This window comes from Gopherus evgoodei, chromosome 2 (assembly GCF_007399415.2).
Source record: "Gopherus evgoodei ecotype Sinaloan lineage chromosome 2, rGopEvg1_v1.p, whole genome shotgun sequence".
In the NCBI taxonomy this organism is placed as follows: domain Eukaryota; kingdom Metazoa; phylum Chordata; order Testudines; family Testudinidae; genus Gopherus; species Gopherus evgoodei.
In genome coordinates, this window is record NC_044323.1 from 63,500,710 (window position 1) to 63,514,144 (window position 13,435).

The following is a 13,435-nucleotide window of genomic DNA, read 5'->3' on the forward strand; positions in this document are numbered from 1 at the left end:
TAGCGAAACCCAAGACAAGACTTTGAAGCAGAACGTGTTAGGTCCCTTTGATGTAATCTATTTGGGCAGCAAAAAGATACGCAGATTTTCTTTGAGGAAAGGTAAAGGGTTCTTTGGAAAGGAATCGCTTGCTTGCAGATTTCCGGAGTGACAAGCAGGAACTGCTACATTTAGTGTAGAATGTATTGCTATTCTTTCTGTTCCATTAAGCCATCACCGGGGAGCCAGGTTGCAGAACCAAATTCCAACCTGTTTGGATACAGTTTTCGATATTGAAATCACCTCATTGGCATGCAAATGGCACTTTAACACATTAAAGGATCGGGAAGAGAGCCATCTGTTTTACTTTGTGGCCTTACACTAATAAACAAAAGGTAAAGTATACGCCAGGCGGGGAAATGAAAGAAATATCTGCTTCTGCTTTGAAGTTCGGCTGCATTCGCAGGAGCCTTTGGAGACAGCCCTGTGTGTGCTATGGCAGATCTCTTTGCTCTTGATATGGCCGACGCGCCTGCAAATCAAGGCTTGTCTTTTTTGACACTGAAGTGAAGAAAATTTCGTTGACGCTCTATAGAGCCTCCAAGCAGAGTCAGCCGCTTTATGGGCAGCCCAGCCTTTGTAAAACTTGCCTACAGATGTGCAGGGAAGGAATAAAAAGTTATTTGTTTGGGCTGAAATTCAAAAGTTAGCATCAATTTTATACCTCACATGTCTAGCTGAGTACGTCTGTACTCAGCCCTGAAATACAGTTAACAAAAAGAGGGGGTAGGGAGAGCTTTCTTTTAATCTGCAAACTGTATTAACTTGAATTGAAGTATTTCGGGATTTCCTAAAATTTACCTGAAAGAACTTGTTTTACGCACAGCGAAAGCATCCAATCGGTGTAGGTTACTGTGCTCTTTGGCGAGAATAAGTTGTGTGTATCACCTGGAGGTGAAATTCTCTTTGAAATAAGGGGCAAATGTGTAGCATTAGAGTTCCATCTCCATGAAGAAGAACCACCCAACTTTCCGGTTGTTAACGTCCTAAAGATGTCACTGGCAATGTAAAGAGGAGGGAGAATGAAGCTGCATTTCTTGGATCAACTTTATACTAGGGATAATGAAATGTGACTCTCTTAACTATTGGCCTACGATGTGAAGAAAGACCGACTGAAGACAGTTTCTTGCTTTTGAAGAGAGCTCTGTTTATAGATATGTCAACCTTCAGTTCGAGGTGAAAAGGTTAGCACTTGAACCAGGAAGTGCTAGTATTTGCGTTTCAAAAATAGATCTAGTTCATAAATTCCCTCCTGCTGCAATAGAGAGGGGAGTTTTCTTATATTTTCTAAAGATAATATTGCTGGAACATGAAAAAGGAATCAGGTTTGTGTGATGTGGCACGGTTGAAAGGAGCCACAGAGTTCTGACCACAGCACAGCAACGATTAGGAGAAATTACTTCTTATTTAAGTAGCAATCAAAGGCCACATCAGTGAAAATGAAGAAACTGAAATGTTGAGCTAAGTAAGATCAACAACGGCACAAAAAAAAAGTACCCAAACCAAGTATACCTGAAACGTGAATATATTTATTACAGACATTTTAGGACCCGTAAATTTTGCTCTGGATTCATCATTTACAGAATCTCAGAACCTTTAATGATTGTACAGAAAATCAGGAAGATGGTTTTCTCACAAATGACAACTGATAAAACTCAGTGTACCTTAAGTACATCAAAGCACTGTGCATCATGCAATGTTCCATACACGAATCACATAAAATATACATTCATTTGGCCATTCATCACATTTACGATTTGATCGAAAAGACATCAAGTCTAAGGAAGGATTAATATGAAAATAGGTGTAGGTCAGGTCTTTAGGATAATATACCCTTAGGTCCAATATAATCCAGCACAGATGGGGGAGGTAAGGTGGGAGCACACTAAGCAAAGTTTACAAAACCCAGTGCAATTGAAGCTTTTTTCTTCTATCTCATCAAAAGAAATGGTGCTATTATTTGAGGTATCTGATTGACATTAACAAATTTAGCTGATATGATCATCAGTTTTAACAATATAAAATTGAATCAACTTTGAGAATGTACCTACCCTATTTAATCTGATAATCTAGACATCATTTCTAAAAAATCTGTAAAAAGATAAATCTCTTGGACAAAGTATTTACAACCAGCAAACTCATACACACGAAAAATAATACATTAAATTAAAGGATGAAAGGTCTATAATTCGTGTAAACACTTTCAATAGTGCATCTTTTCATGAGGTTATGTACTCCATATATCCTGTCTTTATGTAAGGAAAAATATAGAAACGTCCTTGCAATTTTATTCTACTGAGAGAAACTCTTAACTGTGCCAACAAATCTTCTGTAGCAAAGAGCAGCGCTAGCTGGAATTTTAAAAAATATGAATTTTGAATTAGTGGTCATCAAAAACCTGATTATGGAAACCACTAAATTGTTTAGTTCTGCATAGACTAAACAGCTGGGAAACCTTCTAAAACCAAATTCTCTTGAAACAAGAGATGACCTAAAGATTAAAATATACTTTAAATCAATAAAGCTTTGCTAAAGATGTGGCTTTAAAGTGGGAGTCATATATCTAAAACAGTGGGGGCCAGAAATATTTTAATTTGAGGTAGTTAGAGTGTCTGAGGTAGATGAAGCTGGTGAAGGGGTACATGGGGATGAACTGGACTTTTCTGATGATTCCTCTGTTTTTTCTTCACTTCCTGTCGGGGTAGCAGGGGAAATGGGTAGCAACCCCTCCTTCTCTCTTTTCTTCTGCTTCATCCTACGGTTCTGGAACCAGATCTTCACCTGTGTTTCATTAAGTTGCAGTGAAGCAGCTATCTCCACCCTCCTGGCCCTTGTCAAGTACTTGTTGAAATGGAATTCTTTCTCCAGTTCTGTGAGCTGCTTAGTGGTAAAATTGGTTCTAACGGTGTTGGGCTGACCTACGTATCCGTACTCTCCAGCTTTCCCTGCAAAAGTATATGAAACGTTAAATAAGTGATGTATAGGTGACATAATCAATATGTACACAGAGGTAAAAAGATATGGAACAAGAACTTCTTAAAAAGAGGGACAGTGAGTGATGGAGGGTGAGGTGCTAACATAAGGTCGGCCACTAGTGTGTATCAAAGGAAACTTGATAAGTTGTTTACAAATTACGAGAAATATTACCACCGAAAAACCCAGCATGGAACTGCCATTATATCAGATTGATGAACCTGTTCATCAGAGGTCTCAGATCTCCTTACCTATAAACAACAAAGCACCTGTACACTATAGATCAGAAGGCAACGTGACTTGAGTTCGTTTTGTTTTATTAAAGAAAGTGGAAGAGGAAAGAAACAGCCCCCTGCTCTGAAATCACGACTAACCTGTTTTAGGTGGATTTCTTTTAACTTTCATCCAGTCAAAGGTTTGTGCTGGAGGCGAGGTCTCTGCAGAAGGAGAGCGACAAGCTTCTTGGTGGCTGGCATGGAGAGGAGATAAGCAATTACTATAACTCGCTAGAGTCAGATTCTGCTGCTCTTGTCCGTATGGGGGGTGAATGTACTGAGCGGGACCCACCGTGCCCCCAGCATAACCTTGGTTGGGGTGATGATGCTGGACCATGGAAGATGAGATAGTTCCAGAGTAAACGGCTGGGGTGCATGGGGGATACCCTCCACTTACATCTGCTTCCTGATTTAGTGCGTAGTGACTGTAACCCGCGCTGAAGTTCTGGGTGCCATATCCCGGGCTACAGCTAGAGTGCGAGTAGGACATGCCCAGGTTGTTGTTGTGATGCTGGTAGGCACCGGTCTGGTGGTGGTGATGGTGGTGGTGATGGGGACTTATCTGGACCCCTCTGCCAACCATAAAGCGATCATCCCCGTTGCAGTTACTGGCAGTGACCGCACAGGACTGGAAAGTTGTAATCCCATGATCTGGGGGAGGATGGGCTCGGGAAGAGCATGCCCCGGACTCTCCGCTGAGGATGGGGTAATCGAGGAAGGAACTCATCCTCGCCGTGTCCATTTATCACGGAGTGACCGGGTCTTCGGAGTCCTGGGTGACCGTGCCAACTTTCTCACTTCCTCCATGGGGCCAGGAGAAAAATGATATGAATGTACAGTGAGAGGGGGACACGTGAGGGCAGCAGCCAATGGCTGAGCCTCCTGCTAAAATTTCCCTGCTCCTGCTGGTGATGGATCACCGTTTCAGTGGCATTTAAATTCAGAGCGCTCCTCCATCAAGGTGACGCGGAGCCACCACCACCTCCTCTCTCTCTTCCCCCCCCCGTCCCCCCTCCCCCTTAGCCAGTGGATTGGGGCTTCAGAGCCGGGGCCAGAGAGACAGTGTGAGCCCAGGCGCTCAGCCTGCAGCAGCTGACGCGGAGGCGCCTCTGGAGGGGGGTGGAGGGGGGTGCTCCTGCTGCATGGATTACAGGGCTCGGAGACCCAGCTGGAGGAACCCAGGTAAGACAGGCGCTTCCACGCTTTCTGCGCGCAGGGCAGTTAGTGGCCTCTCCCTTCCCCGGAGCGCGCTGGGGAGGATTTCAGCCACCATCAGCACCGCTCCGGGGGGAATCGGCTTTACGAATGGCCCGAGAGTGCGCCGCTCTTGCTGGTGCAGTCAGGACAGCCCGCCGTCCCTGCCCTCCGGCTGGCTGGTCCTTGTGCGGGCCCCAGCTGGACGGGCAAGAGGGCTGTGCAGAAGGGAGCCTCGCGCAGCATTTCGGGGCTAGAGGCATTGGGGGGGACCACGCCTGGGTGTCCCCTTTCCTGGAGCCTCCGCAGAGCCCCACGCTCGACCAGCCAAGAGTTAAAGGGGCTTGTCCATCCCCATTCCCATCGTGCCGATGTTATTAGCATGGAAATTAGGCGCTTTTGTAATTTAACCCCATTATGCTGCAGGCAGGCGGGCTCGCCCGGCTTCTGCCACCGCGCCCAGGCATCGGGCGAGGAGCGACTGGAGCGCTGCCGCAGCGGCCCCCATTTGGGGCTCTGCCCAGCTAACCACAGGTTACGTGAGCTCAGTAGGTTTCGGGGCTGGGGAGGGAGGACAGGGAGGGGTCAGGAAAATGGATGACGATTGCAAACTTGGGGCAGGCTGGAAGCTTGTCCTGGTTCTGCAATCCCATCTGCTGGGATCCCGCGGCGCCTGTGCCACACACACACACACCCGCACACACACACACACACACTGCGTGAGATCTAGGGACAGTTCCTAACGATAAACACACCCAAGCAAAGAATGACACGCCATGGGGTAAGGGGGCGGGGGAGAAAAAAGGAGGTGAAGGGCCACAGCAGTCCCTAACTCCTATTCATTGCCTTTGTCACTTGGTGGCTGCGTACTCCACCACAGAGTATACAAAGAGTAGAGGGGAGAGTAAACAGATGGGTGCTGGCAGAGGTCCCCCCTCCTACACACACACACACTGTGTGATCTCTCTCAAAATTTACTAAAACTTTCTCTTGTTCCAGCCAAGGAAATAGAACCAATGTATAGAACAGTATGGATGATCGTTGGTATTTGCCATTTGATTTCACGTTCCCCTTATCTATTCAGACAGATACAGGCAGTTACAGAGCTTGTCAAACATGTGCAGCCAGCCACTGAACATCGGGAATAGTTATATTCTTCTCTTTTTCAGCCTGGCGAACTGTGGGTGGATTTATGCAGATACACTTCAACTTTGGCAGATTTTGTATTATCACCATACCCGATTGATTGTTGTTTGTATTTTAAAATATAAAGAGCTATTTCCCCCTTGACTCTCCACCTCCCTCCCTCCAGCCACCCACATATACTAAGTGCAACATCCTCTTCCAAGTGAGAAGCCACCAGAAGTGTTCGAGGCTCTTATTAGGCCACTCATGTATCCATTTCGCCTCCACAGCCCCCCCTGACGCCACCAAAAAACGAATATATGTTCCTCCTCCCAAGTTTATCCATAAAAAAATTTGTCCTTCCATTTTACAAACATGCCTAGAAAGCAGATGTTTGAAAAGGTTCGATTTCTTAAAATCCTTGGGGGTTGGGGGGGGGTGAGTCCAGCAAGCATGTGTGGAACGATGCTCAACCTTTTTTGGCTGCAGTATTGTCTTAGTTAATTCTTGTCAATCAGTTGTGATAAGGGCTGTATAAATCAGGTGCAAACACAGGCTGGTGAATCTGTTTACTATAAAAGAGATGGCTTTGTCCAGGGTGGTTTTTTTCCCTCACTACTTTAACGATTAACAAAACTGTTTAGTATACCGTATATGTATAATTTATTTATAAACATCGTTGATGTTATACCATCATATCAAAAGAACAGAATTGTTGACTAAAAGAACAGTAAACTTCTCTCTATTTAAAATCAATATATCTGCAAATCTATCTGCACATAGAATTCCTCTCTATATATTTACCCGTAATTTTTGCCAAATAACAGCTCCTCTGCTACTCTCCTCTGCTTCCTTTAAATAGTTTCCCTTCATTTCTATACCATTGTTTTGAAGAAATCCGCGTCTTTTGTTACATTGTCTCTTCTCTAATGCCTCGAATTCTGCTGCCATTACAGAGCCTCAGTGCAACATAATGGAAAGGGGACACACCAGGGATAAATATCTCTTTATCCCCCAGAAGAGAAAAGTTGCCATCAGACAAGGTCGCAAATGCACACAAAATTCAGAGCTGTGCTATTTTAAAAGTCAAACCTTTCTGCTAGCCCCCAGCCTGTCTCCTTTGTTGCTTCGGTCCGTCCGGGTTTACAGAAAGTCGAGTTTGCATCTCCAGCAATTCAAACCTTTGAAGCATTTCTGGTGCCTGGTGCACATTCTTGGGACATTCCCCAAATAATACTCTGTGTGTCTCCCCTCCCGACACACACACACACACACACACTCAGGATTTAGGGGTTACAATGAGTTTCTTTGAAGAATTGTATCGCAGATAGATTTGCAGATAGTGATTTTAAATATAGCTTGAGAGACGTTTACTGGTCTTTTAGTAAACAATTCTGTTATTTTAAGAAGATGCTATGAGGTCACTCTATATATACATCATATATAAATATCTAAAGCCAATCATATATTAACAATTAAATCCCATTGGAACCCTGTAACATGAGTTAAAATACTTGACGGAACTGCCCTCTTCCCAAAGAGAAAGTACTGAAGCAGCGAAAGAAAAGAAGCAAGCCCTGGGTTTTTGAGGCATCCGCAGCTTAGCCAATCTGTTGTTTTAAACGAGCAATAAAAATGAATTATGACTAAACGCCTTCTAACTTAATGGTTTTAGACGGGGATCCCCGGCTCCGCCAAATACGTACGAGGATTTTTATTTGTGCATGTGTTCCTGCCATTGATCTCTTTGATGGCATTCTCATTCAAAAAAAGAGTGTGATTTATGAGTTTAGGAAGGATTGCATCCAACCTCTTCCAGCTATTGCCCACGCATCTCAGCTCCACAACGTGTTGCGGATCAGAGAAACAACACACCTCAGCTGAAATGGAAACAAACTACTTGAGACAAATGAATCCATTCACTGTGTTTCAGAAATATTCCGGAATTCTCAAAATCAAGGGTCGACAGATCTGTGGGCGACAAAACTATCTGCCAGCATCTGTTGCTTGATTTTAGAAGAGATTTAAAAACGCTCACCTTCTAATTAATACCGATAATATTCTTACCAAATTAGCTGGAGTTTTTAATGTGCTTCTTTACTGCTGTAATTGAGGAAGTAACACATTTAGGAGAGGGGGCCGCTGAACTGGCTCCGTTGAAATTTGAACATGTTAACCATTAGCTTCCAGTTTTAATGATCAACCCTTGGCACCGCAAACCAGTTTAAAAATAAAGGGACTTTTTTGTTATGGGACCCCCGCAGAAATCTCCGAAAGAATGGCACTAAGAACTTACCGTCCGTCCTAAATATATTTTTACACATAATAACTTTTTTTTATTTCCTCTCTTTTTTAGATTTATTTTGGGACCTTTCAGCACCTGGGAGCTAATCCAAGGCTCCTTTGTTAGCATTTGTATTTTTAAAGAAGTGTTTCAGAAAACGACTTGCTGGACACCTAAGCACTGAGTTATAGAAAAATAGGATGCTTGAAGTGAGCATTCCACCCGTGTAACCAGCCAGTTTCTCTAGCAGGCACGTTTCCCATTTACAATAGATTCTATTTTGTCTGTAACCACAAAGCTGCATATATATGGTGTTTGTCACAGTTTAGAAAATGCAAGACTTGTATTCACACAGAGAATAACGTGTTATGTGTACATTAAAAGGAAGAAATCTTTATGTGAGCTCTGTGGGCTTTTCGTTATATTTGTGAGAATCATCGGGTACTTTGACTTGACTTATGAGAACCTTTGCAATAAAGAATTTAAATGTGATTTTTTCTCTCTAATAAATATATTAAATTACCAAAAGGAGAGAGATTGTGACCAGAATGTCTTAATTTTATTTCTGAAGTTAAATAAGGGGTTGGGAGCGGGGATACCGGTTATGGTCTGAGTCTAGAGAGAGAGAAGAAAGCTACTTGTAGCAAACAAGAATTTATTCTACCAAAAATACTTATGACAACGCATCCTAATGTAATACAAAAATAAAAAGAAAGTGAAGATACAATTCTATATGATCACTTTCTTACAGGCCTCATATATTGCTTTCATAGAGGGACCTAGAATGTGGCTAGGTTAAACTGAACACAACTAAAACTTCATAAGAAACAGTAAAAATGGCTCTGGAACACAGTAAAGGGAATTAATAAACAGAAAATACTGACCAGGAAAAGAAAAATAAAAGAAAGTAATTTGAAACAAGCCATAACCGTTGGCGACAGGACGTCTTTAATTTCTCAATAATTCAGATGCTGCAAGTCAATTGTAGTGAGTGTGTCTGTAAAAAAGTCAAAACTGTCAGCAGAAATATCTACAGGACTGTCCAGAGATCCTGGCAAACTGGGTGAAACTGCATCTGAAAGCTGTAGGCAGGAATCTGTGGAGAAAACGTTAAAGTCCTGTAAAGAAGGGACATCTAGGGCCTCAGGACTGTCATTGTTCAGGCCAGCTGCACAGTTCTGGGCCATTGTTGATAGGCAGTTTTGAACAGTGGGTGACTGATGCTGAAAATGTTTCAGATTTTTCTCATTGCTTGTTAAAGGCGAAACTGGGAAACTTTGGGACTCTCCATTGTGTACATTCTGAGCCTGCTGTTGAGATAGTGCATTTTGTTGAAAAGTGTAACCTTCCCTTTCCAAAAGAGCGCCTGAGACATTATTGAGGGTTTGCTCAAAGAGCGATTTCTCCTCCTCCTCTTCTGCTTTCTCGCTGTCCTCTAGATTCTTAAATTTCCCCTCACTGTTTTGGTTCTCTTTACACTGGGTCTGTCTCTTGTGCTTCATCCTCCTGTTCTGGAACCAGACTTTTACTTGCCTCTCAGTCAAATCCAGCAAAGCTGCGATCTCTACCCTCCTTGGTCTACAGAGATACTTGTTGAAATGAAATTCTTTTTCTAGCTCCAAAAGCTGGGTGTTGGTATAAGCCGTCCTCAGCCTCCTAGATCCACCGTTACCACTTTCGGGGATTTCATGAGACTCTGTAAAAACAGATAAATGCACAGTTTGAATTTTAGCATCCCAGCAAATTCCACCTCAGAGAGGGGAAAGCTATATATATAGCATAACATTTTTATAGCATAAAATATCAACTGCAACAAAATGGCCGCCCTTGGCTGCAGTAAATCCATTGTGTTGCACTCCTGTGCTCCCGATACTGTGGACCCCTTTCCACCTCAATAAAATTATTGCTTCTAGCTCCCAAACCTACCAGAGCAAACTTTATATTAGCCATACTACAATTTATAATTAATGCATCAGCTGCTTAGCTGAGCAGGAGCAATCTATCACTCTTCATTACTGTCAAATATCCTAACTCTAGGACAGCGAGACAAGAGGAGGTCAGCTCCAACTCAGATAAATCATCCCACATTAAACAAGTTAGGGAAAGTTTGGGGGGTTTAATAACACTGTGGAGCCCACCAGTTTATTTCCTCCTCCTCCTCCTCCATACCATTTCCAGTGAAGTTGGGAAAGCAACAATCCAAGGGAAAGGGCTAGCTCTAGGGGAAAGTCTTTGAACTGACCTTTGTGGCTTAGGCAGGCTGGTCCAGTGGCTGAGGCTGAGGCCGAAGCAAGCGGGAGGGTAGTTTTCTTGGAGGCTTTTTTCTCTTTCATCCAGGGGTACTCCGGAGGCTGCAGGGCGCCGGCTGGCACCGGGCTGCTGCTGCTGACATTGGGGCTCTGCTTGGGACGGCTGCTGCTGGTGTGGCGAGGGTGGCTGCCTGGGTTCAGGCTGGGGATGGTCTGCTCAAAAGGAGGAGGAATCAGTGTCGAGTGTGAAAGCGTCGAGTTCTTGATTGATGAACTTTGAAATGTATCACCGACAGGGGGAAAAGATGTCAGGCACTCAGCAAGCGATGGCTGACTATTGATAAAACCAATCTCTCGCTCAAATTCGAAATTCATGGCCTTCAACTCGCAGCCCCCTTGGAGAAAAAGTTCCCTCTTATTGAGGGTTTTTGGGGGGGAGGAGGGAAAGGCCCAGGAAAAAGGAGAGAGAGAGAAGAAAAAAATATATCATAGAAGATCGCTGGTGGGGTGTTTTTTTTCTAATTCACTGATTACAGCCGTATGGGGACCGTGCTACTATTAAACTATTGAATTCATGGAGACAAGGTTGAAATTGGACCGAATTGGCTGTCACATGATTGCCTCTGCCCAATGACAATTTGGGCTTTAATCAAAAGAAGCCACTGTCTGTTTGATTGATCCAAAAAAGTCGGGAAGGAACGCCTCATTGGGGGCCAGAAAGGCTTTATTTACACTTTTTAGGGGGAAAATTATATATCTGTATCTATCGGCTTTGCGTCCTAATCTGAAATGATCTGTGCGTGCGCGTGTGTATGTGTGTGCATGTGTGTCTGTCTGTGTGTGTGTGAGTGTTTGTGTGTGTGTGGTTGCCTGTCCTGCAGACTGCTGCCCCTCTTGTCTCCTCCCGCACACTCATCTCATTGTTTGGGACTGTCAGGAAAACGCTTTGCACCTCGCAAATCATTTAAGCACCTCAATCTGACGCTTTGAGTCATTAACAAAGTAATCCATTAATCTTCAAAGTTTTGACACCTAGGGCCCCCACATCTCAGCCACATAAGAAGTTGCACCCAGGCAGGAGTTACTGGCAGAGAGTCCTGCTTTTTTCCTGGGGAATAGCACTTCCCCTAACTAGTTTATTGCTCCCGAATTGGCATCTCTATGACACTTTTGCTTTGGGGGGAGAGAGTATATACAGTATGGAGAACAACTGGCCGCCGATCTCTGAGCCCATTGTTTAGCAGGATTTTCCGCTGCAGCCTTGCTCCTACGGGAAGAATAACATAGAAACAGCTTTATGGTCATGACTTTTCACTGCAGTTGACTTCACAGAAGTGGACCATAATAGCTATATCTATATCACATAGATATAGATATACTGTAAATACTCTAAGCAATCTAGAGCATTAGTTTGTAAACTATACTCGCGTCTGCTGACATGTATTGCTTAATAACCGTAGTAGACTGGGTCTGGTGAGTATGCTCAATTGCAGGGAAATATATTGGAAGGTAGTGTCAGATATGTATATAAATATTAATATGTCAGGGGAAAATGCTGCAAGGATTCTAACTTGAATAACTGTACATGATCTAAAAGCATTTTACTTTGTTTACAATCGTTTTGATTTAGCACTTACAGAGCTATTAAACTACTGAACTCTGATGTTTTGAAACAATCTTTCCAATCAAATCGAGAAGAGTGGTAAAATATGATGCTAATGGCTACAATTATTATTATTATTAATTATTATTATTATTCACAATGAATATATCCGGAATTTTATTTTCCACAGCACAAAGGCCATATCTGTTTCGTATAGCTTTTTATATTCAAGATGAAAAACATCATTGTGCTTTTTTTTTTTAATGGTCTAAAGGAAGTCAAATCAGCCTCGCGCTGGCAATAGCTGCTCAATTTCGGGATTGCATTGAAATGCATCGCCAGAATCTCTGTAAGCGGTTCAAATAACAAACTGATCATTAGACCTCCACTCTATCCGAGGCTGGCCAAAACCCTTCGGTTTGAAGCTAATAAATCCACAAGATGAAGTATATCTGGGAAAGGCTCGGGAGGAGGGATGGGGTTGGGACATTTTAAAGGGAGGTTGTTTTGTTGGGTTGTTTAAATAAAATATAGAACAAGACTTGTCATTTAATACCTCAAAAGGGATGCCTTATAAATATAGATGCTGTTGGAAAATGCTGGGGGTTTAATTTTCTTGCTTTTACTCCAAACAAAGCTCTGGTGATGCCTGCGCGTGATCAATCTTGTCCGCCAAAAGGTTTGACAGCTACTGGCCCTTAAGAACACATTTAAACCTTCTTGCTCTTTCCAAGATCAAATGTGACCGAGCAAAGAAGGAGAGCAAGAAACGCAAGTAAACAAGGAAAAGGGCTCCTTTTAAAAATGTACTGTTACAGAGTTATTCTCAGTACTGTGGGAACAGTATGGTTCTATTTGGCTTACTGCTGGGGGTTATTTTTCCTTTAAAATATTGGAATTAACAGTAGGATAAAAAGACAATAAAGGGAGAGAAAGAGGGAGATTTGGAGTGTAACGAGGCTTTGTAAGTAAAAACCGTGTGGGTGTAGGTATCCTGGGCATTTATTTATTTATTTATTCTATTTATTTTCTTGTGGTCGGTGTAATACAAAAACCACCTGGAACAAAAGGTTTTTCTCTTCGGACAATAAACGTAAAATACTTGTAAAAAAATCTATTACTCTGCCTTTATAAATATGTGTTAATCAATAGATTTTTTTAAAAACAAGATCTAAAAATTAAAACAAACCAGATGTATGATATATTTTTTTCTGGAAAAAGTAAGGGAAATTGCGCTCTTATATATATTTGGAATGACAAGGAGGGGATGGCGAGCCAAATTCTTTCTAATATTTTTATAAATTTAATTATCTGTGCTAAAAGAAGCAACACATGAAGAATTCATAGCTTCTGACATTTCCTTTGATTTTATTTAACCTTCCTAAAACAAGAGTTGTTTAAATAAAACAGAAACATTTCCAAAATAATCCTTTCTGGATTTATCAATTGCCAAAAGATATTTTCTTCCTCTTCAGATTAATGTTCTATTCTAGGTCAGTTTTGAATATATATTCAAATAATAATTGAATAATACATTCAATGAAAAATGTCAACAGATTCTAAGCAATCTCTTCTTCAGTTGCTTCAATATATATACACTTAACTACATACAAAATCGCTTTCTTTGACTGAAATGTTATATATATTTTTGCAGAACACCTATATATAGATTCATTAATACATTATAATATTT

General features: G+C 42.2%; 2 protein-coding genes across 2 annotated transcripts; both read right to left on the reverse strand.

The window, feature by feature from the left end:
* Positions 1-2,628: 2,628 nt before the first annotated feature.
* On the reverse strand, positions 2,629-4,029 carry HOXA1 (homeobox A1). Its single transcript, XM_030549320.1, has 2 exons — positions 3,387-4,029; positions 2,629-2,984 (listed from the first exon to the last, which is right to left on the reverse strand). The coding sequence occupies exons 1-2, from the start codon at positions 4,027-4,029 to the stop codon at positions 2,629-2,631; spliced, it is 999 nt and encodes a 332-aa protein (XP_030405180.1).
* A 4,557-nt stretch (positions 4,030-8,586) lies between these two features.
* HOXA2 (homeobox A2) lies at positions 8,587-10,529 on the reverse strand. The gene is made up of 2 exons (XM_030549322.1): positions 10,133-10,529; positions 8,587-9,586 (listed from the first exon to the last, which is right to left on the reverse strand). The coding sequence occupies exons 1-2, from the start codon at positions 10,512-10,514 to the stop codon at positions 8,847-8,849; spliced, it is 1,122 nt and encodes a 373-aa protein (XP_030405182.1). The 5' UTR covers positions 10,515-10,529; the 3' UTR covers positions 8,587-8,846.
* Positions 10,530-13,435: the final 2,906 nt, after the last annotated feature.

Coding starts and splice junctions, on each gene's coding strand:
- HOXA1 (XM_030549320.1), bottom strand. CDS start 4,029: ATGGACACGGCGAGGATGAGTTCCTTCCTCGATTACCCCATCCTCAGC. Junction 2,985..3,386: donor AAGAAATCCACCTAAAACAG/GTTAGTCGTGAT, acceptor ATACTTTTGCAG/GGAAAGCTGGAGAGTACGGA.
- HOXA2 (XM_030549322.1), bottom strand. CDS start 10,514: ATGAATTTCGAATTTGAGCGAGAGATTGGTTTTATCAATAGTCAGCCA. Junction 9,587..10,132: donor AGCCTGCCTAAGCCACAAAG/GTCAGTTCAAAG, acceptor CTGTTTTTACAG/AGTCTCATGAAATCCCCGAA.